The 27,267-nt window shown below is 42.6% G+C and overlaps 1 protein-coding gene across 1 annotated transcript in view; it reads left to right on the top strand.

Annotated features, from left to right (window-relative positions):
• LOC126282340 (hemicentin-2-like) overlaps positions 1-27,267 on the top strand; it is a 198,508-nt gene that overhangs the window by 101,983 nt on the left and 69,258 nt on the right. The window contains exon 3 of the mRNA XM_049981997.1: positions 11,923-12,136. Coding sequence (XP_049837954.1) covers positions 11,923-12,136 — 214 coding nt within the window. The remainder of the gene's footprint in view (positions 1-11,922; positions 12,137-27,267) is intronic.

The raw sequence follows: 27,267 nt of genomic DNA, 5'->3' as shown, positions 1-27,267 counted from the left end.
CCCCCGAGCGTAGCGGTCTGCCTACATTTTCATTTTAGAGCTCCTCTTTACACCATGCCTTCGCCTTAAAAAAATAAGAGTTATTGGGAAACCTTCGTAAAAGTGTCTTAAAGAATTACTTTAACTATGTTCTGCGATATTTTGGTCGTAAGACGGTCTGATAATGTTACTTGGCACCGCAGCTGGGAGCCATTACTCAAACCAGATGTGTGACTACAGATTAGACCAAACAATTTTTTCCTGTTACTGTTGGTCACTGTTCCAACAGACAGTGTATCGGGGATATTGAAGGAGGTGAATGGTGATGGAGTAACAAGCGAAAAAAATGTGGTAAAGAAGTCTGAAGTGTTCGATAATGGACAAAGGAATATCCATGAAGAAAGATTGATCCGGATGTCGGTCAGTCGTTTTAGGAATAGATTTACTGACAAGAACGTTCAAGGCACCTCGCTATCAGGATCGAAGAGTTCGTAGTCGCGTTGGTTGTCGGAAGTGATGCCGATCTGAATAATACAGTCAACAAGCAGTTTCATGGACTGGTTTTAGCTGACTGCGACAGGGACTTACTGAATTAGAGCCGACTATGTAATGTGTGCTCCACTTTTAGATAGCATCTTTTTCATTCGAGTAACATATTTCTTGATTTTTTTCTAAGCAACCGTCTTTTAGAAAACACATTTTTTTTCCTTTTATTTATCCATGCAATTTGTGGTACCATTGCGTCATCTTGTTTTTCTCTCGATACAATTACGGTAGAAATGCTGTATAAACATTCGTATTTCAAATGTACATATAAAACCATACCTTGTAGATTTCTTTGTAGCTTCTCAGCTGAAGCAGTGTTTCTTGAATTGGAGGTTTGCATATAGTTGTATGTTCCTATGCATACCATCTACAAAGCAGCCGAAAATTAGTTTCTCTGTTTAAAAGTGTTGTTCATGTACAATCTCCTCCTAGGATGTATTGAAATTAAGATTCTTATAGTTACTTTTTAGTTTTTTTATTGCTGTGTGGTGCACCCTCATATGTTTCGTGAGATGTAACTACGCATTCTGTGTTTGCACTCCTTTGACCATTTCACTATTGCCTTGCATTTTATTTGTCCATCAATAAACTAAATTTAAAGTGTAAAAACGGAAAAAATTGCAGCAGGGGAAACTAAACTCAGCAAGAACCATCGAGGTTGTTACAATCAAATAATCATTACTTCCTGAACTGCCCAGTAATTTCTTCTTGATGCACAATTCGTTCCTAGAGAAGGATGGCGATTAATGTATCAAACTGAGATGTACAAATGTGCCATCTTTGAATGTCTTTCTGCCACGAGTTTCTATGGCTTCCGCTGGAGCTCGTGTCACATAACTTTCCTCCAATTATAAGTTGTAATAATTTATGTCTCTCGCTCCTCGTAACTTTGTAATCTTCAAATTTCGTGCCTTCCGTGGTTTGACATTATGCAGCAGTTTCGTTTGTTTTTTCAACCAAAGAAGGACCTTCATATTTCGTACTTTCGCTATCCAGGGTATACTCAAGAGGTGAAGACGCAATTAAATTTCAAAGGCCTGATATGGTCTTTCAGTATTTTCCCACCAGTACAGGTGAATATGTAGTAAACTGAGCTCTGACTTCAAGAACAGTTTTCTCCTCTTGATAAATTGTTTCATACTCTGCTCTGTTTTGGATTTTGTCTCTCGGCTGTACACAAAATCTTGTAGCAATATAGTGCCTAAGTATTTGAAGGAAGACACTTACAGAACTGTATTATCTTTCATTGAGAGGTCTGTTCAAATTTCCCTTTTATAGAGTAACTTGGATTTTGGTTTCGAAATGTTAATACGCTGAAGTTTCAAATGGTTCAAATGGCTCTGAGCACTATGGAACTTAAAATCTGAGGTCATCAGTCCCCTAGAACTTAGAACTACTTAAACCTAACCAACCTAAGGACATCACACACATCCATGCCCGAGGCAGGATTCGAACCTTCGACCGTAGCAACGTTGAAGGAAATGGGAAGTGTAGCACCATGAAGCACCAGTCCGATATTTATCAGACTCTGCGGCAGTGATCATCACAAGTCGAATGTTAAGTGATTCATTTTCTATTCCAATCGGAAATGATGTCCATCTTCGGTATTCGTATGAGCTGTGGCGCCCACTGACACAAATGCACTCTTGTGTTGGTTGGGACATGGAAGCAAACAGCCTCATAATGACCCGTTGGCCAATTTCTTGCCATGCCTGAAACTCGTGCTGTGAAGTTCACGAAGATCCCTAACTTAAGTCGGGTTTGAAGGTGCGCGCCATCCAATCGCATCCCCGTCTTGGTCTGTGAATGACGCATAAGGCGACCGGGCAGACCTGTCAAGCTCCGTAGGTATGTCAGAGCGTTTATGGTGTGAAAGCAGCTTTTCGTTTTGCGTTATCCTACTGGGTTATGTCGTTTGGTGTCATGATCGAAAAGGGTATGACAACAGCCTTTACCATTCTTGCCACATACTGCCTACCTCTAACAGTTGCCGAACCAGTAACGATGTCACACAGAAGTCTCTCAGCGCCACAATTCCATGAGTGGGGGCCTATGGATCTTGAGAATCGCTGCTCCTTGTTAGCATACACCTAAGCGTGAATGGACGCCATAGTTCGATCTGACCACCACAGACAGAAGTCCCAGAGAATGCTACTCAAATTTACAGTTGATTCTGGCTCTGCACCACGCAAAACTCTGTTGTCTGTGGCACAGAGTAAGCAGTAAATGATGCAGGCAATTGAAGATCTCAATCCACAGTCAGTAATCTGTTTCCTACAGTTCGTGATGAAAGTCTGCCTAAAACCACTGCCCGGATTTCAGACGTTGGCCACCGTCTGTTCGTCAGAGCAGGTCGTACAACCCTACGGTGTTGCCGTCGAGTATCCTTCCGCAAGGGGCCTGTAATAACGTTAACTGACACATTGTTGTCCTGAGTCCGTAGTCATTTGAGTACTTCCAACAGTAAGCACTGCCTGTATCTCTGATGTCCCTCACCCGCATAATCCGACATTTCCAAAGTTTCAAAAACAGCAACAAGCTGCACGAGCATTTCGGCTGGCCATCCTGTTTCGATGGTAGACAGACCTTCCAACCCAACACGGAATGATTGTTTTCTGAACTGGAAATAAGCTAGCGCATGGATTAAATTTAAGATAAACCACTGATATGTAAACCCTGCAGTGTCAGTTTACTAACGTTTGATCAGTGTATTCATGACGTTTCATTCTGAATTTCCATCAATGTAGATAGCCCGAACTAGGTGCAAGGGTCTATAGCTCGTCATGTATGTTGATGGCGTATTCCGCAAATCTGATTCTATTAATAAGTTTCTTTTATAATGTGGTCCTCCCACAACATTTCTAGAACGCTTCTTTAATACTGTGTGATAACAAAGGTAACGCAAAGGAAAAGCCTTCTGCTCCAAATCAGCACGGATTTAGAAAGCATCACTCGTGTAAAAATCCTCTTACCCTTTCCTAACATGGTATCCAGCGGACAATGGATGAAGGGCAACGTGTAGGTTCCATAGACCTATTCCTAAATATCCGGAAAATGTTTGACGCGGTGCCCCACTGTAGACTATCGGAGACACAGGCATAAGGAATAGGTTCCCCGATGTGTGAATGGTTGGAAGACTTCTTAAGTAATGTAACCCAGTACGTAGTCCTCAGTAGTGAGTGCATATCAGTATCAACGACAAGGTTATCGTCAGGAATTTCCTAGGGAAAGTGTGATAGGACCACTCTCATTCTCGGTACACATAAATGACCTCACGGGCAGGGTGAACAGCAATCTGTGGCTGTTTGCTGATGGTGTCATAGTATATGAGGTGTCGTTGTTGAGTGACTATTGGATGAAACTTGTAGTTGGTATGATGAATATCAACTACCTCTAAATGAAGAAAAAATTCAAATCAATTGAGATGAGCAGATAAAACAGTCCCGTAATGTTCAAGTACAGCCTCTGCTCAATTCTGACTTAAATTGATCCGATCACTTCGATAAAGCTCGAGAGAGGGCGGGGCAGACACTGAAGGACAGTTACAAGATGCAGAGACACTGTCTAAAAAAACCACACTGGAGTTTTGCTGTATGGTATCGTTAGCAGATAAGTTCAAACAGGGTGACGTTTCGAGATATGAGTGTGCTACAAATATAATTCACCGGTGGCTGTAACCATTTGAACACTTCTCCACGGGATCCAACGGAAGTATGTGGTTGAATGGATAGACTAGATTCCAAATAGCAGATGGCATTACTACCTCAAAGCGTGACTCTATAAATTGAAAAAAACAGCGTAATGGCCGTAGTATTTTGTACTTTTCTTATGAATTCAATCTACAGTTGCGTTTTTTTAAGTGATTCCTGTCATAGCATACCATCTACGGTGTATGATCATCCTCAATCAATCATCATCCTCCCTCACCTACTGCCACACAAATATATCACAGAACTTCTCTTACGCTGTCTACATGGTATCGATATAGCCTGTGCTACATATACAGTTCGTTGGTGTGGGAAATATCTAGCAGCGGCTAGAGGTAGTTTTAAATATTAGCTTAATACTACGATTCTTAGCCGAAATCACTTTCTAAATTCGGTGATTTCGGTGATTTTGTTACGAGGTTACACCTCTGATGACATGCATCTGCAAGTTCGGTCTGTTAATGTATACCTCGTCATCACTATGTAAGGTGTATGGAAGACCACTTCGTGTGGAGGCAACACAATAGTTTGACTAATAAAACATGACCAGTTTTTAACATTAATATTTCTAATGATAGTTATGTGTTCCTGTACAACCAAGACCAATTATTTTGCAGGTTGAGTAACATGTTTGTGGGAATCGTGTTTTGAACATTTCGTCGTTTATTAGACAATTGCGTCTCTCTTCGTAATGGAGACTGATATCACTCGCAAGGAAAGCAAATGAGGCATATCCATCCACCGCTGATTCTCCCTCGATATTAATTCATGGTGCCAGCAATCAGTTTTTGGCGAAGTATTGTACTTACTAGAGGATGTATGATAGATTCACTGTGATCAGCAGTCATATTAAGTTTTTGTTGGGGTGTAAAGTTATTGTGGTCATTGTTCTCACATGTGCAAAGAAAATATCTCTCTACCACTGTAAGAGAGGTATGGATTTGACGTTGGAGATTGCTTTTTAATGCATCGATAACTGTAAGGTGTGTGTGAAGAATTTTACTTGGAAAATTACGTACAATCGTTATAGAAATATAGCTATTGATATTTCCAGAACCACAGCATCAGGAGGAGGTATTTCCAATACTTCGCTCATTGTCTAATTTCGTCATATTGCGGATGCAAGCGTAATTTTTAATTGTAGTTCCAGTTATAAATATGTGCCCTCTTTATTAGGACGACATTGTTGGCGAATGGGAGTGCGTGGCAGAGGTAGCCTTTGACAGGAACAAATGGGTACTTCGATCCTAAGTCAATCGCGAGCTGCAGGTACAAAGAAAAGATCCAGCCAGCTGGCTAGTTGGTTCTTGCCTGCTGGTGCAGGGATAGGTCCCAGCGACGGCACTTTCTGTATAACTGAATACTGAACTAATTCTCAGTATGCACTGGGCTGAGTCCGCGATCATGTATGTTGCATGTATTCTCCATCGAAAACTGTGCAATTAAATATTGAGAACTGCCGCATCTTGGTGCTTAATGTGTTGATAACATCCAAATTTCTATCACTCCAGTCATCCCCACATGCCCTCCAGGGCTGGAGGTGATGCACTCTGGCATACACACATATCTACAACTGGAGCAGTTTTCTGTGGCCTCTGAGCATTGCCACTGGTGCTGTACGAGGGGATTCTAGGGAATTCTCATGCTTCGTGTGTATATCAGGACATGAGCGTGCGGGTTGTGTGAGTGTTCCGCTATCTCTGACATCTAGATATGAAAACTAGGGTTTCGGACTTGATCATGCTTTAAGTGTGTCATGTTTGGTGCTTCTCAATACATCGGAGTGTACTGTCTTGTAGTGACAGTTGTTGTTGTTTCTGTCCTGTACCACTGTAGATCCTTCCTTCTCTTCCTCCTCCTCCTCCTGCTCATTCTTCGTCTTGCTGTAGCTGCGAGAACTAACTTGAGGCACTGCAAAGACTCATTCGCAACTTCAAATTCCCCATTGATCCATTTATTGTTTCTGATAGTTGTGTTGTGAGCACTCACAGCAATCGAACCCTCCACAGATTGTTCAAGGACATAGGACATAGTACGCAAATGAGCTGAATTTTGAAATTCTCAGCTTCCTCTAATGCAATGGACTTCCTACTAAATATCACAATTGTACCAATATGAGGCAAGAGGGGAAAAAAAACTTGTCATGTTGGGGAACCAGTTGGCTGCCGGATTGAATCCTCCAAAATATTCCAATCCTTGTATCGACCAGTAGGATGCAAAAAGGAACTGTCCAACACAAAGTACATTGATTTAATTAATTAGCCAAACAATCAGAAAGGGTGAGGGATATTTCCAAGACGTCTACATCTGGGGGTTATCAGGTAAATCCTGAGTTGCTTGCTGTTCAAACTGAGTCATGGCACGTGTGGGCCTGACAGTGCCACACTACAGTATGTGACCTATTGAAAGACAGAGAGAGAATGAGAAAGAGAGCCTTTTGACATTTGATACCTGAGAAATTCCTTTCCAAGCAAATGCTCTCTACCACCCACTGAATATTTAGTTTTGGGGATTAGTGCAACCGCTAGTCTGTCCATCGCACAAGGTGGCTGGCTGTGTGGCAGCCAACATGACAATGGAGGCGTTGTCGTGGATGGGTGTAGTGTAGTATCTTGGACATTGGGGGATGGTGCAGCCTGGTGGACTGCAGAAGGCATGTGCTTTGTGATCAAAAGATTTTTCACAGTGTAATTACGTATAATGAATTATGTCGTGGTATTCCTTGCAGAATCGGAATAAAAAATGGCGATGGAATTAACTACTTGTTCTTAGATGTATTTGACAAGACCTGCATCTTCCCAAACGATGGAGAATGATGAGCAGCAGAGGTACAACTCTTGCAGATTGAATATTTTATAAATAAGCAATATACCCTTTGCTACGTAATTGAATTTCCTGTATTGAGATACATCCTCTCCAGCATAGTGGCACCAATTTCCAGGTGGGAGGGGAGGAGGGTGTGAGGTGAGGTCTAGGGCGAATTACATGATGGTAGGGGTTAATTAATTGATCAATTTAATTAATTAGTCAATCAAATTGTAAGTGTGGAAGGGGCTATTCGAATAATGCAAACCTGAAGCCATAAATAGAAATATTAAAAAAAGGTAGCAAGATTTTTCTGTTTATCAAAAGTGACAAAAAGCAGATTTTAGAGTACTTGATGGCTCAGCATAAAAGTTTTGTCTCAAGTACAGATAGTGTTAAGCATCAGTGGACAAAGTTCAAAACCATCGTACAATATGCGATAGATGAGTATGTGCCAAACAAGATCGTAAGACATGGAAAAGAGCCACCGTGGTACAACAACCGAGTTAGAAAACTGCTGCGGAAGCAAAGGGAACTTCACAGCAAACATAAACATAGCCAAGGCCTTGCAGACAGACAAAAATTACGCGAAGCGAAATGTAGTGTGAGGAGGGCTATGCGAGAGGCGTTCAATGAAGTCTAAAGTAAAGTTCTATGTACTGACTTGGCAGAAAATTCTAAGAAATTTTGGTTCTATGTCGAAGCGGTAGACGGATCAAAACAAAATGTCCAGACACTCTGTGACCAAAATGGTACTGAAACAGAGGATGACAGACTTAAGGCCGAAATACTAAATGTCCTCTGCCAAAGCTGTTTCACAGAGGAAGACTGCACTGTAGTTCGTTCTTTAGACTGTCGCACAGATGATAAAACGGTAGATATCCAAATAGACGACAGAGGGATAGAGAAAAAATTAAAATCGCTCAAAAGAGGAAAGGCCGCTGGATACCAGTTCGATTTTACACAGAGTACGCGAAGGAACTTGCTCCCCTTCTTGCAGCGGTGTACCGTAGGTCTCTAGAAGAGCGAAGCGTTCCAAAAGATTGGAAAGGGCACAGGTCATCCCGTTATTAAGAAGGGACGTTGAACAGATGTGCAGAACTATAGACCTATATCTCTAACGTCGAGCAGATGTAGAATTTTGGGAAACGTATTATGTTCGAGTATAATGACTTTTCTGGAGACTAGAAATCTACTCTGCAGGAATCAGCATGGGTTTAGAAAAAGACGGTCGTGTGTAACCCAGCTGGCGCTATTCGTCCACGAGACTCAGAGGGCCATAGGCACGGGTTCACAGGTAGATGCCGTGTTTCTTGACTTCCGCAAGGCGTTTGACACAGTTCCCAACAGTCGTTTAATGAACAAAGTAAGAGCATACGGACTATCAGGCCAATTGTGTGATTGGATTGGGGAGTTCCTAGATAACAGAACGCAGCATGTCATTCTCAATGGAGAGAAGTCTTCCGAAGTAAGAATGATTTCAGGTGTGCCGCAGGGGAGTGTCATAGGACCGTTGCTATTCACAATATACATAAATGACCTGGTGGATGACATCGGAAGTTCACTGAGGCTTTTTGCAGACGATGCTGTGGTGTATCGAGAGTTTGCAACAATGAAAAATTGTACTGAAATGCAGGAGGATCTGCGGCGAATTGACGCATGGTGCAGGAATGGCAATTGAATCTCAATGTAGACAAGTGTAATGTGCTGCGAATACATAGAAAGATAGATCCCGTATTATTTAGCTACAAAATAGCAGGTCAGCAACTGGAAGCAATTAATTCCATAAATTATCTGGGAGTACGCATTAGGAGTAATTTAAAATGGAATTATCATATAAAGTTGATCGTCGGTAAAGCAGATGCCAGACTGAGATTCATTGGAAGAATCCTAAGGAAATGCAATCCGAAAACAAAGGAAGTAGGTTACAGTACGCTTGTTCGCCCACTGCTTGAATACTGCTCAACAGTGTGGGATCCGTACTAGATTGGGTTGATAGAAGAGATAGAGAAGATCCGACGGAGAGCAGCGCGCTTCGTTACACGATCATTTAGTAATCGCGAAAGCGTTACGGAGATGATAGATAAACTCCAGTGGAAGAATCTGCAGGAGAGACGCTCAGTAGGTCGGTACGGGCTTTTGTTAAAGTTTCGAGAACATACCTTCACCGAAGAGTCAAGCAGTATATTGCTCCCTCCTACGTATATCTCGCGAAGAGACCATGAGGATAAAATCAGAGAGATTAGAGCCCACGCAGAAGCATACCGACAATCCTTCTTTCCACGAACAATACGAGACTGGAATAGAAGGAAGAACCGATAGAGGTACTCAGAGTACCCTCCGCCACACACCGTCAGGTGGCTTGCGGAGTATGGATGTAGATGTAGATGTAGGAAGTGTACTTGTATTGCCGAGTGGGGAGGAGGTGGGTTTGAAGTTTCCAGAGGGGTTGGAAGAAGGAGGAGAATGATTAATTATCCCCAGGGATCATAATCCACTTAGCAAAAGGGTAGGTTAAGGACCTGTCAATCAAAAGAGAAGAACAGGATGGCACCTGAATGTATACTTGCTCCTAACTTAAGCCACCCAATAACAATGCTAATACCCCCCTTGCCCTACTACTCATGGGTTGTCAGCTGCTGAGGCCCATTGGTAGGAGTTTTCAGCGCACTGCGTATTCAGACACACTTGTATTCTGCCCACCATTAAAGTTTAGTGTTTGTTCCACGACAGTTCGTTGCCCATGTTGTTTTACCAGTCTGCCGAGCCCACGAAATCAGACGTCTGTAATGAATGGTGACTGCCCAGCTCCACGACATCTTGAAATTCTTTCAACACGTGTTGAAGACACTCACCACAGCACTCCTCTAAGACCCAACAGTTTCCGCAATGTTCGTACTGAGCCTCTGTTAAACTCAGATAGACCGCATGCCTTCGCCATTTCACATGGACAGCACGCTCACTGATACCACATACACTGTAAGTGTGTCTGACTGCGAGTAATTCCTTGCCAAGTGACGCATCATTGCATTGACAGTTTTATATCGGTAGTAGGTCGGTGGTGACTGTCCTACCTGAACAGTGTAAAATGCACTTTGTGCATTTCTGTGAGTAATTTACACTTTCCACGATTGAAGGTTATTTTTGAACAAATAATTTATAAACGCCCTGTACATAACACGCATCCGTAACAAACAACGTTCATGAATGAAAAATTTCTTCGAAGGTTTCAATATCTACTACAGGGTGCCCGGAAAAGGACTCCCTGATTTCAAAATTAAATATCTCGAAAACAAAGATCGATAGAGAATGCAGTAAACGGTATGTTTATTGTGAAATCTGTAAGAAGTTTATACAGCAGTTTGAAATAATAGTTACAAAAGCTGCTAATAGATGGCGCTGTAATCGCCATACGTAATGCCTAGTATAAATAGTGAGCCGAATCCCAGAGCGATCAGGTCCACTATTGAAACATGAAAGGAGGTTAGCGTACCGAAGGAAGAGATTAAAACCATGTACTCCATTGACAACGCGTTTTTCTGCTGCTAGAGTACCACAGGTTAGAAGAGAGTCCTACGACAACAAGTCGAAGTTTTCAAGCATGATGTAATGTTCCAAAAGGACCCGATGCGGAAACCATTCGTACGCTCTTCGCAAAATTTCAACGGACAGGCAGCGTAACTGATGATCTAGTGGAGCATGTTGGTCGCAAGCAAACCGTAGTTACGCCTGAGAATATCGCCACAGTTTCTGGAATTATTCAGCGAAATCCAATGTCATCAGTCCATAGAATTGCATCTAAGACTGGTTTGAAGCGTTCCAGCACGCAAAAAAAAACCTGAGAAAGAGCCTACACATGTTTCCATTCAAAATTCAAACGCACCAGGCCATACCCCTATGAGCTGTGCAACAAAGCGTTGCCTTTGCTAATCAGATGCTCAGAATGATTGATAGTGAAGGATTTGATGTTGGCTGCATCTGGTTTAGAGATGAAGCGCACTTCCACCTGAATGGATAACTGAATAAGCAGAACTGGCGATTTTGGGGTTCCGAAAAGCCATGTTGGTGTGAAGCGAAATCCCTGTATTCTCCTAAGGTTACTGTGTGGGCTGCAGTATGCAGCAGAGGCATTATTGGCCCTTTTTTATTCGAGATACGGTCACTGGTGCACGTTACGTTGTAATTTTGGAACAATTTGTCGCCACATAGCAAGCGTTAGAAGATCGACCAGGTACTGAATGGTTTAAGCAAGATGGAGCCCGACCACATTGGACCGAACAAGTGTTTCGCTTTCTTGAGGAATACTTCCGATATCGAGTAACTGCTTTGGAATATCCCAAATTTACTGGTTCAGGCACGGATTGGCTTCCATATTCGCCGGATTTGACTCCCTGTGACTTTTTTTGTGGGGCACAGTGAAACACATGGTCTACCCGAAGCATCACGCCACACTGGACGATCTTGAATCGGCGACCTCTGTGGCATGTGAATCCATTTCTGTTGAGACACTACGAAATGTGTTGGCGAATTTCATTCTTCGTTTGCGCCACCTCTGTAGTGCCATTAATGAACATTTTGAAAACCTTGTGATGTGATTGTTTGCAAAGATTGTATTCATACGTTTATTTCACTTATGTATGATGATATGAGCTGTACGGCGTGCAACACCATCTGTTAGCAGCTGTTGTAACTATTATTTCAAACTGCTGTATAAACTTCTTACAGCTTTCACAATAAACACCCTGTATCTGTCTCAAGAAAAGGTCAGCGACTGTGAGTATATCATTGCAAGCATTACCTGTTTGTTGAGAACTAGAAACATTCCCAGCCGTCACCCAGTCGTTGGGGCCCCTTCGCTGATGATGGTCCCCTCTGGCTGTGGCAGGTGTCGTGGGTGCGCCGCCGCGACTCGCACATCCTGACGGTGGACCGGTACACGTTCATCGCGGACGATCGCTTCCAGGCGTTCCTCGTCGACTCGACGTCCACGTGGACGCTGCAGGTGAAGTACGTGCAGCCGCGCGACGCCGGCCACTACGAGTGCCAGGTCAGCGCCGCCGAGCAGAAGCTCAGCAGGACCGTCACGCTCAACGTAGTGGGTGAGTGCCCTGCTGCCTCTACCTGCTGTGGAATGTGTCATACCTTGACAGACATTTCAGAGTGCTGCCTCTAGCCACTCATCTCATAGAAATGTTATACGTATTCTAATTCCATTTTTAAAAGACGACATTAAATTTTTACACGCAGGAGTCTTTTTCCCAAATAAAAAAATACTCCAGAAAATTATGGCTGTACGAAATGTTGCTGGGTACAATATGGCAAAGTATCTAGGAATAAACATTCTACTGAAAGAGAAAAGTGGTGCGACAGAGAAAGTTTCATCAGTATATTATTTAACCACATATCTCTTACATTATTACTGTACTACACACCAATAACCACTAAGCGAAATCAAATTAAACGTCCGTATTATAAAAACCAATTATGCTTCGAAATAATCGCTATTGTACACTATTACACATTTCCATTTTCAAAACAGGTAAGACTGTTAAGACATTAAAGTAATTCTTTTCATTTTCACGGATCAGACGATATATGGTAAAAAACCTTACTTGTTTCAGGGTAGTAGGCGATGCGTGTTCTATGAATTATTGCTTAAGAGTCTACATGTCACATAAGTATTAGCTCAGTGCATAAGTTCGTGGCGCTTTAGTTTTGCATGTTGGTATTCCGGTTGCTGTGGGTTTATTTGTCGATTGTCATATTTTATTTGTAGTTCGCCCTTGCTATTTCAGTTTATATATTATCGTTTTGCATTTGGAGGTAGCGAGTGGAGTTGTGGAAGCTAGAAAATGAAGTGTTGTGTTGGTATATCGGAACATTTTCGACATATTCTTTTCTCTCAGGTCTATAGAGGGGTGACAGCAGAGGAGACAGACAGAAACATTTGCGCCGTTAATGGCGATACTGCCATTGAACAGAGGGCAGCAAGAAAATAATTTTGTCGATTGAAGGAGAATCGTTTGACATTAGTCACTCTCCACGTTCAGGAAGACATTCGGTGTTAGATAACGGTCTTTTGAACGCATTGATACCCAACGATCCACGTCAGTGAACTCGAGAACAAGCAAATGCGATGAACTTTGAGCATTTCACGATCGTGCAACTTTTGTACGGAATGGGGAAGATTCAAACATATAGAGTTTGTGTACTGCACGCCCTTAAGCCAAAATCACAAATATCAGCTGGTGGCCATTTGTGCATCTTTGCTTGCTTGTCGTGAATTAGCTCGTGAACAACATCGTCCTGTCTTACCCCTTATGGCTACTGGTGGTCTTTATCGTGAAATTAGGAAGAGAACGGAAAGTTTGACCGAAACAAAGCAGCAGCTCTCCCTACGAAGACATGCCCGCATCCAGAAAAGATAATGTTATGCGTCCGGTGGAACAGAGACGGTGCGATGTACTACGAATTGCTTCAGCGTGGTCTAACCATCACTGCTGACATCTATTGTCAACAACTGAGACGTCTTACAGACGCAGTCAAAGAGCAACAATCAGAAAGATAGCGTGGAGTGTGATGCTACTCCGAGATATCGTCCACCAGCATTCTGTTAGACTGACGAAAAACACTATACAGTAGTCGGGATGGGAAATCGTTCCAAGGCCACCTTATTCAGCTTATGTTCCATCCTCAGATTTTCACCTTTTACGTACTCTACTCAAGAACCCTCAAGCAACTTCCTTTCGGGATGAAAATTCTCTTCCGTGATTTGTACAGTCGCAGAATCGAAAAGGTACCCCAGCATTGGCAGACATTTGTAAATAGTGAAGGAGAACACATTATTGATGACTTAAGTCTCTGTAACTTTTATCTGTTGTGTTTTTACACTGAGGTGACGAATGTCATGGAATGTCTCCTGCTTTCTTGTCGGATCTCCTTTTGGTCTGCGTAGTGCAGCAATTCGACGAGGCGTGGACTCAACAAGTCGTAGGAATCCCCTGCAGAAACAGTGATCCTTGCTGCCTCTACATCTGTCCATAATTGCGAAAGCTTTGCTGGTGCAAGATTTTGTGCACTTACCTCACGATTATGTCCAATAGATGTTCGATTGTATTCATGTCGGGCGATGTAGGGGGCCAAACCATTCGCTCATATTGCCCAGAATGTTCATCAAACCAGTCGTGAAAATTATGGCCCGTTGACATGCAGCATTGTCATCCATAAAAATTCCACCTTTGTTTGGGAACATGACGTCCATGAATGACCGCAATTGATCTCCAAGTATCCGAAAATCCAGAGGACCCAGTCCATTCGATGTATACACAGCCCACACCAATATGGAGCCACCAACAGTCTGCATATGGTCAGAGCCCAGAAGAGGCACTGCAGGCGGTTATGCTGCTAGTAAACACACTCACTCTGGTCATTTGCTGCCATAAGCCATTAACGCCAAATTTCGCTTCACTGTTCTAAAAGTTACGTTCACCGTACGTCCTACATTGATTTCAGCGGTAATTCACTCTTTGTTCCATGTCTGTTAGCAACGACAACTCTGTGCGACCGCCGCTGCTCGCGGTCGTTAGATGGGGGCCATAGACCACTGGATTGTCCGTGGTGAGAGATAATGCCTGAAATGCGATGATATCGGGGCACTCTTGATACTGTAGATCTCGGAATATTCAATTCCCTACAGACTTGAGGAATGGAATGCCCCATGGGTCTGGCTCTAATTACCATTCCGCATTCGTCTGTGAATCCTCGTCGCACGCCATAATCATATTCTAAACCTTTTCGTGCCCATCACCTGAGTACAAATGACAGCTCCAACCAAGCACTACCTGTGTACGCGATACTACCGCCATCTGCAAACGTGCATAACGAAATCCCAAGGCTTTTGTCACCTGAGTGTAAACTTATGGAAAAAACGCTATAAAGTTATGCACCAACATAATAGTTAAAACACATAACATTTGACACAATATAAAATTTGTATCTGTACTATTAACAATTTGTAGAACTTAAATTTGGATAATGCTAAATATTTACAAATACTGCACAAAAGACAGACATCTCTAACTGAAACTATAGAAAATAGCGGAAATTACTAATGGTGCTCCTCAGTGTGCACCCCTTCATGTAATTCTAAATTCACTCACTAGATTGAAGTAACGAATAAAAAAACATCTATGTTTGTAGGTACACTGTACCCTAGGTACAACACACTCTCCTGCAATGGTGGTGTGCATACGCTTGTAAGAATATACTGTTGGTATAACGCGCACAAGCGCAGTGAGTGATGGAATCGATGACAGCACGTCTCACTGCACCAATAAGAAAGTTGTATGTACAGAGCGCACACTTGTTTAACTCGTATACAGTTGTCAATAGTATCAGGATTTTTCATGATGAAGCGTATTGCTATTATTATTATTATTATTACTATTAATAGTACTAGTATAAATATTGTCCTTATTAGGTTGTTTAGTAATTATATTTTCGGGGGTGGTAGTATGAACACAAAAAGAAGGAAAATGTCTGGTAAACGTGGACTCTAAAATCCACGCCCTAAGAGCTATGATCACTTTTTCATTTTCCAAACTGTGAAACACATCTCTTCTACTTGAAGCACTTCGATTTCAAAATTATACGTGGTTGTAGTATGCGATAAAACAGTAAAAATGTTCAGTGGTCACGGTCTGTAATGTGTATACTATAAGAGCTATGAGCACTTGTTCCCCACAAATGTGTTTCGCAGTAGCGAAGATGAATAAGTACGCTTAGTTCTTAAGGTATCCACTTCAGACACCACGTCTATTGGACACTTTTTATTGTTTTAGTCATTCTTCCATCTTGTAAAATTTGGAAAGCAAAGAGCTTTCACTAGAAGACGGGCGCCTTACAGTAGCGAAGATGAACACTGCTTATAACTCTTATGGTATGTAAATATTTCCATAAAACTATTTCAACCAAACGCCTTTAGTTTTTTTCTTTAATTTTTATTTTCCACTACGGAATTCGAATCTCCTACCAGTTCGCCATCAGAGCGTGTATGTTTGTTGCATGTCTACAGCACTGTAGTGGTCATGTAGCTGTGGCAAAAGGTAAAAGCGAAATATGTAAGCATTGACTGTGGCGAGAACTATTCACATAATGAGATCCATTTACTTACATTAGTTACAGCGATCAGTATCTGTTGGTTTGTACTTGGTGCACAGATTCTTTTGGAAAACGTAAGGATGTTTTCCAGTGACGTTTATTTTACAGTAATTCACAAAATTAGCCAGAGGTAACAAGTAAACAAATTAAACGTAAGTAAACTATTCACCATTACTAAATTTATCTTCTAAGAGATTTCATGGGAGCAGTGTCTTCGTTCAGCATCTGCATTGCAGATTGGGGACAGTAAATTACACGGGGGTTGGGGCAAATTAAAGTGGCTCGGACGGGTGGATATGATTGGACGTGCATGTCTGCATATAACCAAACTTCGTGACGCACACATCACGTGTACACCCATCATGTGATCCACGCTTGTTGAGAGCGTAGTGCAAGATATATCAGTGTGAGTGGAGCAATGTCAAGGGGACTATAGATTCGCAGTGTAGCAGTGGCTGTTCATTGTGAAAATTTACGTGACAATAAAGTCGTGGAAACGGTGTGGTGATTTGGTTGATGAGAAGTTCAATGGTGTCAAAGTGCCAGCAAAGAATGCCACGCAACGTTTAGTCCGAAAATGGCGTCAAAAAAATCTCTATTGTACAACTGAAAAAACTTTTCTAAACGTGCCCGCACATTAGAAAATATCGCTACAATTCACAAGAAAGTACTCCCGGGTCTTATTAAATCAACCCCACGCTGTCATAAGGGACCAGCATATCACGTCGATCATGCGGACGAATACTCCACCTAAACCAGCAGTCTGGTCGCGGCCCTAGGGGGCCACCTTGGTCACCTGGTCTGTCAGTGACCGGTTACCCTGTATTGGAAGCCCTCAAGTCGAAGGTCAATCGCAGCAACCATCATAATCTTCAAGAACTGCAGCAGAACTTTTCGGTTGAGATGGCAGCAATTCCGGCAGTCCAGCTTAGATCTGCCTTCCGAAACTTGCTGATAGGGCCCAAAAGTGCCAAAAGATGAATGGTGGTCACTTTCAACATCACCTATAGTCAGGTCAGCACTGTATTGCCCTTCCTCCGCTGTGTTTCTTGGTAGACCTGAACTCTGTTCTCCAGGCCACTTTTATTTACCCCAACCTGCTTATCTCTATTTATATCATATTCCTTACTGCAAAAATAACACGTATTTACGTTACAAAATTGATATATACTATTTACTAAACCTATTAAACAATGAGCTTGGTTGATGTTTCACCTACAATTTTAGAACTGAAACTGTGTATGACACTTACCTTTATGTCCAATAAACATTGATCATTAATTATGAAATGAAGATCACAGCTCTGTATGAAGGTTTTCTTGTGTCGGATGGGGGTATTTGTGTGCGTGGGCTTGCGTGCATGTGTGTGTGTTTGTGTGTGTGTGTGTTTGGTTTGGGTTGTTAAGCTTTTCGAGTTTAAATAGTCTTTGAAATTTTGAAAAAGCTTTTTGCGAAGTCAGTTTGCTCGTTTAAGATGATGTGGGCTGCGTTATTGTTTACGGTGAATATTTCTAATTGTTCCTGGAGATCCATTTTATTTCGTTGTCTGCAATGTGTAGAATATGTGTGCATATTTCTGCTGTCTGTAATGTGTGCTCCAGGAACAAACTAACAGATACTAATCACCATAAGTAATGCAACTGTATCGATCTTATAATGTGAATAATTGTCGTCACATTCCGGGCTTACACATTTCATTTTTACATTTTGCCACAGCTGCACTACCCCTATAACGCTGCAAAATGCATTAAATATGTATCATGTGATGATGAATCACTAGACGAATCGAATTCGGTAACGGAAAAAAGGGAAGAATTTAACAAAAGACAAAAGGTTGCAGTAATTTCTGGAAACATTCATTCATTACAGTCGCAGTGTTCTACACCCATAATGGACAAAAGTTTTGTTTCTTAAAATATGTCTTTTAGTGTTCGTCTTTTTTTTTCTATACTAGCATATCTTAACCTTTGTATGTGGAGTTCTCGTTCATGTTGCCTAAAGTCTATGGATGACGTCAGCTTCTTTCACTATTTCGGAGTTTCTGCATCCTGTTAATGCTTAAATAAAGAGAACCTAGTAGAAGGCTGAACTTTTTTTAGTGACTACATTGGGAGGAGGATATTTCAGCAGATCCCTGACAAAACATAACCCTTATCTCGGTATACAATCTCCAGGCTTGCAATATCTTCAGATGAAGGATTAGTACATCGTTTTTTCATAACTATTTATTTTCAGCCAGAAAAAGGACCTGCAGTTATCTTTCGAAATCGGTTTAAGTAACTCAGCATTGCAGCGAGTGAAATATCATCTATATATGTATTCTATTCTTTAAGCTATTTCATTTTGCTGAATTTGTGATGGTTTACACAAATGCACATTCTCGCATTAATAGCATTCTTTCTTTTTATAGTTAATGATCTCTGTACTACTAGTTTACCCTTACATCGTATTACATTTGCCTGTAAAATCGCTTCTACTCCTTCATACTAACTTCGCTTTGTGATCGCTCTTTTTCTTCTTTATTAAGAGTCATTACTACCCCTGAAATCAATTCTGGAAAAGGGAAGAGATAGATTTCGAACAGCATCAGGCTTCAGCTTGCATTTCGGATGAAGACTCAGCACTTAAAATCCCTTTCATAACCCGAATCAGCAGTATTTGTTAAGTGTAGACGAGAATGAGCAAGTCAAAGCGAAACAGAACCCTTGCAAGCGTTAATACTTCTTTGTTTCATCCTCTTCTTTTTGTCTGCCTCCGTAGCTGAGTAGTTAGCGCGGCTGACTACTACGCGGGCACTGAGTTCGGTTCCCGGTAATGTCAAAGACTTTTTCTTGGTGGGAGGTCTGGAATATGGCGCACTCAGCGTTATGATGCCATGTGGGAACTACTAGACGAAATGTGAATGGAACCACGTTAACTAACCAGAGAATGACTGGGAGCGCCGTATGCTGACTCCAAGCACCTCCATACTGCATTTCGATGATGCTGATAGCTGAGGATGACATTGCGGTCGGACGGGACCAACTGGTCTTCCTACGGTCAGAATTATGATGCTTTACGCTCGTTCTTCGCAGGAAATGACATTTATTCTTAATTTTTCTCTCTCTCTGCATTGATGAGTACAACTCGTGATCCCACACAAAACCAGTTGAAACATACAGTGAAATCCTCCAAACATCATACCTAATAACTGCAGCGTAACTCTGAATTAATCACCAGTCATCGGTAAAATATCACATTCACCTGAAAAAACCTGTAGTCACTGAAAAACATAGTGACAAAACAAGAGGTTATTGTAGCGACCGGGTACTGAGGGTGGCAAGGTCATCTGTGACGTCCGCATCGCAGATTGCTGCTGCGCACACACCCAGTGAACTATACCGCGTATTCAAGGGGTAACGGTGAGTTTGCGCAGAAGACGGCGCCTGATGGGGCGACGTGCTGTGACAATGTGAATGTTTGAATGCAGAAAAGTTGCTTGGCCACTGTAGTTTCCATTACGGCTCTCATAGAGAGAACATGACAGCTGTTGCTTCAACAAGAGACAGCGATACGCTTCTCACCATATAAATCCTTCTAGGGCAATCGGGAGCAGGGATAGTGGCCCAGCGCGGCGCTCACCCCAGCCTTGTCAGTTTCGAGAGGAGGCAACAGCTGGAGTGTGTGGCATGATACAGAGAGAGAAAAGACACTGGAAACACCGCAAAGTATTCTCCAGCTCTCCCCGCGCCGAACAGTCACGTGCCCATCCACTTACCTGCACATACTACTGTGCATAGCTAGCCATGAAATGAGAACTGGAGAAGTGTGTTCTAACACTACGTCTGACAAGGGGACCAAGTACTTCACTGATCTGAATGGTTGGTGTCGTCAGCACTTGAGACCTGAGTGGAAACCAGTTTTTGGTTACTCTCGTGTAAATTATCAGTTCTTGGATGTGCATTCGTTTTCTTACAGCTAGGTGTTGCTCTTTCACTTGTTATACAAGAACAAGTTGCACTGAACGATTTATTAAAAATCAGTACGAGCACACGTATACTTCATCCACTGAAGGGGAAAAAATTAGTGCACTCCTTTACAGGTTTCCAATCCACTCAAGATTCGTTGTCGCAACAGTGAAGAGTAAATGAAATCACTACATGCAGAGATAAACAGCCCAAGCCCTTTTGAAATACCACGTATCAATCCATGGTTACACACCCATCTTAGAACTTTGTGTGAGCGTCCACGGTGATGACTCGGGCATCCAATAGATCCTACGGATGGCGAATACTGTCCTGGCGTACGATATGTCACGCCGGCTCGATCTGTTCACGTAGTACTGTAAGAGTTGTTGGATGATTAGTCGCACGAGTCAATGCTCGTCCTATCATATCCCACAGGTACTCGTTTGCAGACGACTCCGGAGATCGTGTTGGCGAGGGAAGGCGATGCACGTCATGTACACCACGTCGAGTTTCACTGACAGTGTGTGGACGAGCATTATCCCGTGGAACAACACATTAGCTTCCTTTTGCTAGAAGGCTAAAGAACAGGTCTAACATCATTCTGCACGTACCAAACGCTGGTTAGCGTCCCCTCCACAAACACCAAAGGTGAACGGGAGTTGCGGCTTAACACACCCCTGGCCATAAGGCGTGGGTTGGGGCCAGTACGTCTGGGACGAATGCACTCTACGAGACAACGCTTACCAGGTCCGCTTATCAGATCTACGTTCTACACGCTAATGGCCATAACTTGAATGCAGGCAGAATCATCGTTGAAGACCACGGCGCGCCATCTTCATCTTTAAAGTGATCGTACATGGCAACAGTCGAGTAGTAGCCGTCAGTGATGTGGCTTGAGTGCATGACGGGCTAGAGGTATTTGTGTCCATTGCCTGAGTACTAATACACGGTTAGATACAGTTTGTGTCGACACGTTTTGGCGCACAAGCCCTCTTATGTGTACTGTGGTAGCTGTACGATCTACCACTGCTTCTCTTACAATACGACGATTATTGCTGTCATCTTCTGCTTGGAAGTCCAGAATCTCGTCTGCGGGTACGAAAATGACCACTGATACCAAATTCGTTACACAACCTACTCAGTATGTACAACTTGTGTGGCAATTCTCCTAAAGGATCATCCCGCCACTCGGAAGGTCACAGTTTTCCCTTTAAAACTCGCTAGCAGTAAGAAGCACGAGTGCGTCTTCGTGGCACGATTACCTGCTTGCTTCATACTTTTGCACCACACTGAGACTTCTGTCTGTAAGTATTATCTAGTAAAAGATAGACACAAGTACGGCTCTGATACCTATGTCACACATGTCAATGTCAAATGCTCACAATATTTTCGATGGTGGCTATGTGTCTATCACTACCTGTGGTGATGCGAAGAATTTTTGAGCACACGAATTGTAGGCGACGCAGTGGATTGCCGAATTACTGTGCCAGTTCAACACTGACATCTGGCCATTCACCAGTGAATTATTTCCTTATGATGTTTGCCGGGAGAAGATGAAAAATCACCTATTCAATCTTTGTTGCTGTCACAGTAGATTTTTTTTCGCTGTGTGGCTATCTGGCGGCGCATGCAATCGTCTAGCATCTGCATGTCGACCATTATGCAGACGCCAGAGATCATGGATAACCACTTCTGCCACAGAACGGCGTTTTTGGGATCTGTAGGACTGGATCTTCCACTGCAGCGGTAAGCGTGGAGTCAAGAATGGTTATTCAACAACAATGTTCTTTTTAATACAATACTGCCCATTAAACTTGAGACACCTCGAAGATGACGTGCAACAGACGCGAAATTTAACCAACAGGAAGAAGATGCTGTGATATGCAAATGATTAGATTTTCAGTGCATTTACACAAGGTTGGAGCCGGTGTCGTCACCTACAACTTGCTGACATGAGGAAACTTTCCCACCGACTTCTCATACACAAACAGCAGTTGACTGGCGTTTCATGGTGAAACGTTGTTGTGATGCCTCGTGTAAGGGAGAAATGCGTACCATCATGTTTCCAACTTTGATAAAGGCCTATCGCGATTGCGGTTTATCATATCGCGACATTGCTGCTCGTGTTGGTCGAGATCCAATGACTGTTAGAAGAATAATGGAATCGGTGGGTTCAGGAGGCTATTACAGAACGCCATGTTGGATCCCAACGGCCTCGTATCACTAGCAGTCGAGATGACAGGCATCTTATCCGCATGGCTGTAACGGATTGTGCAGTCACGTCTCGATCCCTGAGTCAACAGATGGGGACGTTTGCAAGACAACAACCATCAACATGAACAGTTCGACGACGTTTGCAGCAGCATGGGCTATCAGCTCGGAGGCAATGGCTGCGGTTACTCTTGACGCTGCATCACAGACAGGAGCGCCTGCGATGGTGTACTCAACGATGAACCTGTGTGCACGAATCGCAAAACGTCATTTTTTCGGATGAATCCAGGTTCTGTTTACAGCATCATGATGGTCGCATCCGTGTTTAGCGACATCGCGGTGAACGCACACTGGAAGCGTGTATTCGTTATCGCCATACTGGCGTATGACCCTGCTTGATGGTATGTGGTGCCATTGGTTACATGTCTCGGCCACCACTTGTTCTCATTGACGGCACTTTGAACAGTGGACGTTACATTTCAGATGTTTTACGACACGTGGCTCTACCCTTCATTCGAGTCCTGCGAAACCCTGCATTACAGCAGGATAATACACGACCGCATGTTGCAGGTCCTGTACGGGCATTACAGAAAATGTTCGACTGCTGCCCTGGCTAGCACATTCTGCAGATCTCTCACCAATTGAAAACATCTGGTCAATGGTGGCCGAGCAAGTGGCTCGTCACAATACGCCAGTCACTATACTTGATGAATTGTGGTATGGTGGTGAAGCTGCATGGGCAGCTGTACGTGTACACGCCATCCAAGCTCTGTTTGACCCAATGCCCAGGCGTATCAAGGCCGTTATTACGGCCAGAGGTGGTTATTCTAGGTTCTGATTGCTCAAGATCTATGCACCCAAACTGCGAGAAAATGTAATCACATATCAGTTCTAGAATAATATATTTGTCCAATGAATACCTGTTTATCATTTGCATTTCTTCTTCGTGTAGCAATTTTAATAGCCAGTAGTGTATTACTTTAAATGTTATCTTTTTTTATTTCTTCAATAATTATGGGATTCAAGATGATTTAGGATGACGTTCGCCAGATGGTCATTTATGGTGATTCCAAGGGGAGTCCTTCCTGCTGGATGTAAAGTTCATCACGAAATTTGAAATAATCTTGTCCTGCGATTACTTTCAGAATAATTGAGACACCTTACATCCGTTTTTTAGTATACATTTTGTAAGTCTTACATGTTTTTCAATTATTTTGATTGTCTCTTCAGCTAGTGCATGGGTGTATAATGATGTGATGTCAGATAAGGGGTAGTGTAGCTGCGGTATGTATATTCATATCGCGTTGATTTGGTCATTGGTGTTTTCTAATCTTCTGTTGTTTGTGTAAGTGTAGTATTTTGTAGAAATGTGTGCATGTGTCTGGCTAAATCATGTGTTCTTGCAGTTGTGAAAACTAACACAGGTCACATCAGCACATTAGACTTGTGAATCTGTGGTAAATTTCTCAGTGTAAGCGCCCTGGGGCTCTTTCGAGTTGTTCTTTCTATTTCGCTTTGTGACAGTGTTGATTTGTTATTTTTCAGTAGTATTTGTATGCCTCTTTGGAATGGATAAGCAATTAATAGCAAAGAAATTATATCTGGCGTGGTATTGCAATGAATAGCTTACTGTGCCAAATAAGCCACACAAACTGTTCAGAATGTTAATCATCACTTCCAGTGCTTGCAGTACAACGATGTGCATTTCTTTTACGCATTTTCTTAAGCATTACAGTGTATGTAGCACAATGACAGCTCCCTCGTAGTCTATAATCCAGTTTCCATTCAGTATCCATCGGTGTTTCACGTACCGCTTACCTCATGGAACTCCAGGGGGATAAATCCAGCGTGGACACCTCATATGTGGCAGCGTACAGTTCTTCACCACTATGAGTATCAAGATTTCATGCGGTAAACCATTTCTAAGCAACGAACGGAAAACAGAAAGTTAGAAGGAGTATATAGAGGCTCTATACAAGGGCTACGTACTTGAGGTTAATATTATGGAAATGGAAGAGGACGTAGATGAAGATGACATGGGAGATATAATATTGCGTAAAGAGTTTCACAGACCACTGAAAGACCTAAATAGAAACAAAGCTCCAGGAGTAGACAACATTCCGTTAGAGCTACTGATAGCATTGGGAGAGCCAGCCAAGGCAAAACTCTTGGATCTGATCATTAAGATGAATGAGACATGCGAAATACCTTTTGGCTTAAAGAAGAATATAATAATTCCAATCCCAAAGAAAGTAGGTGTTGACAGGTGTGAAAATTACCTATCAGTTTAATAAATCCCGGCTGCAAAACACTAACACGAATTCTTTACAGACGAATGGGAAAACTGGTAAAAGACTACCTCGGGGAAGTTAAGTTTAGATTCCGTAGAAGTGTTGAAACACGTGACGCAATACTGACCCTACAACTTATCTTAGAAGACAGATTAAAGAAAGTCGAACGTACCTTTCTACCGTTTGTAGACTTAGATAAATCTTTTGAAAATTTTGGCTGGAATACTCGCTTGCAAATTCTGAAGGTGTCATGGGTCAAATGCTGGGCGCGAAAGGCTATTTACAATTTGTTCAGAAACCAGATGGCAGTTATACAAGTCGGGGGTCATGTAAGAGAAGCAGTGGTTGAGACGAAAGTGAGACAGGGTTGTAGCCTATCCCCAATATTATTCAGTCTGTATGTTGAGCAATTAGTAATGGAAACAAAAGAAAAATTTGGTGTTTGAATTAAAATCCATGGAGAAGAAACAAAAACTCTTAGGTTTACCGGCGATATTCTAATTCAGACACAGGAAATTATCTGTAAGAGCAGTTGAAAGGAATTGACAGTGTCTTGAAAGGAGGATATAAGATGAACATCAACACAAGCAAAACGAAGATAACGGAATGTAGTCGAAATAAATCAGGTAACGCTGTGGGAATTAGGTTAGGCAATGAGACACTTAACGTAGTGGATGAGTTTTGCTATTTGGGGACCACAATAACTCAAGATAGTCGAAGTAGAGAGGGTACGAAATGTAGACTGGCAATAGCAAGGAAAGTGTTTCTGAGTGTAGATTTAAGTGTCAGGAGGTCTGTTCTGGAGGTATTTGTGTGGAGTGTAGCCCTGTATGGAAGTAAAAATGGACGATAAATAGTTTAGACAAGAAGAGAATAGAAGCTTTCGAAATGTGGTGCTACAGAAGAATGCTGAAGGTTAGATGGAAATATCACATAACTAATGAGGAGGTACTGAATAGAATTGGGGAGAAGAGAAATTTGTGGCACAACTTAACTAGAAAAAGGGATCGGTTGATAGGACATGTTCTGAAACATCAAGGGACTTAGTACTGAATGGCAGCGTGGAGGGTAAAAATCGCGGAGGGAGACCAAGAGGTGAATACACTAAGCAGATTCAGAAGGATGTAGGTTGCAGTAGGTACTTGGAAATGAAGTAGCTTGCACAGGATACAGTAACATGGAGAGCTGCATCAAACCAGTCTCTGGACTGAAGACCACAATAACAACAACAACAACAGTTTTCACAATTGTACCTCCAACACTACTACAGAAGAGTGAGCTGTTTCCATACATACGTGACTTTGCGACGCGATACGTTGCATCCAGACGAAAGTTCAGTTCAGCCTTCGTTATCTCTGCTGCAGCACACTCCTGGCCTCGAGCGACGTACAGGGATTGACAAAGGTATGCAAAGACCCCAGAAAGATGCATGCTTAGACATGAATGCAGATGCTAGCCATGAGTGCAGGTTGCGCTGTTTTATTCAACGACGAACGATAAATGTTGAAGGTCCTCAGTAAGTTCCAAGTGTCAGTCACGGTCAGGACGCAGTTGTGTGTGCACAATGTCGGAGATAAGTGACTGGAAACGTGGGCAAATGGTTGACGACCGTATGGTGAATGTTCTGCAACACCGGTAGCCGAAGTTTGGTGTTTCAGGAGGCGCCATATGGAACATTCATACAACACATTTGTTAATTAGAGAAACATCATCCACTATGTCATAACGGGGACGAAAGTGTGTGTTGAGCTATCATGGGGAGATAGTCATTCAAAACAGTGAAGAAAAATAAGAGAAAGACAGCTGCAGAAGTTACTGCAGAACTGAATTTCGCACTTTAAAACTCTGTCAGGATAAAAATAACAGCCGGCCGGAGTGGCCGTGCGGTTCTAGGCGCTACAGTCTGCCTCGGGCATAGATGTGTGTGATGTCCTTAGGTTAGTTAGGTTTAAGTAGTTCTAAGTTCTAGGGGACTGATGACCACAGCAGTTAAGTCCCATAGTGCTCAAAGCCGTTTTTAAAAATAACACGGAGGGTACTCCATCAGCTGGGAATTGCAGGGTGCGCTGAAATTCCAAAACTACAAATCACTTATGTAAATAACGGAAGCAGAATAACGTAGTGTCGTTGTCATGAAACCTGGACAAGGGACAAATGTCCAGCGTCTGGCTGAGTTTAGTTTCGCGTACTACGTCCGACGCCCGTGATGCAGACTGGTTGCTGCCAAGAATGTAACATGACGGGCTTCCGGTAAAGATTTGAAACGCTATATCGAGGTACTCCATGGGTCGCATGGTTATTGGCAAACGTTATAGAGCCACTTTTTGTGATCAGGTCCATCCCAAAGAACAATGTTTGTTCCCCAGTAGTGAATCTGTGCTCTAAGAAGACTGGGCCCCAGTTTACACAGCTTGCATCGTCCAGGATTGGGGAATGACGTTCAACTACATTCTTAGCGTTTGTCCCTCCAAACGAATTCCACTTTTTTTGTTGTTGTCCTCAGTCCTGAGACTGGTTTGATGCAGCTCTCCATGCTACTCTATCCTGTGCAAGCTTCTTCATCTCCCAATACCTACTGCAACCTACATCCTTCTGAATCTGCTTAGTGTACTCATCTCTCGG

The sequence above is a fragment of the Schistocerca gregaria genome, chromosome 7 (genome assembly GCF_023897955.1).
Source record: "Schistocerca gregaria isolate iqSchGreg1 chromosome 7, iqSchGreg1.2, whole genome shotgun sequence".
Lineage (NCBI taxonomy): Eukaryota > Metazoa > Arthropoda > Insecta > Orthoptera > Acrididae > Schistocerca > Schistocerca gregaria.
This window is presented reverse-complemented; position numbering and strand designations above follow the sequence as displayed.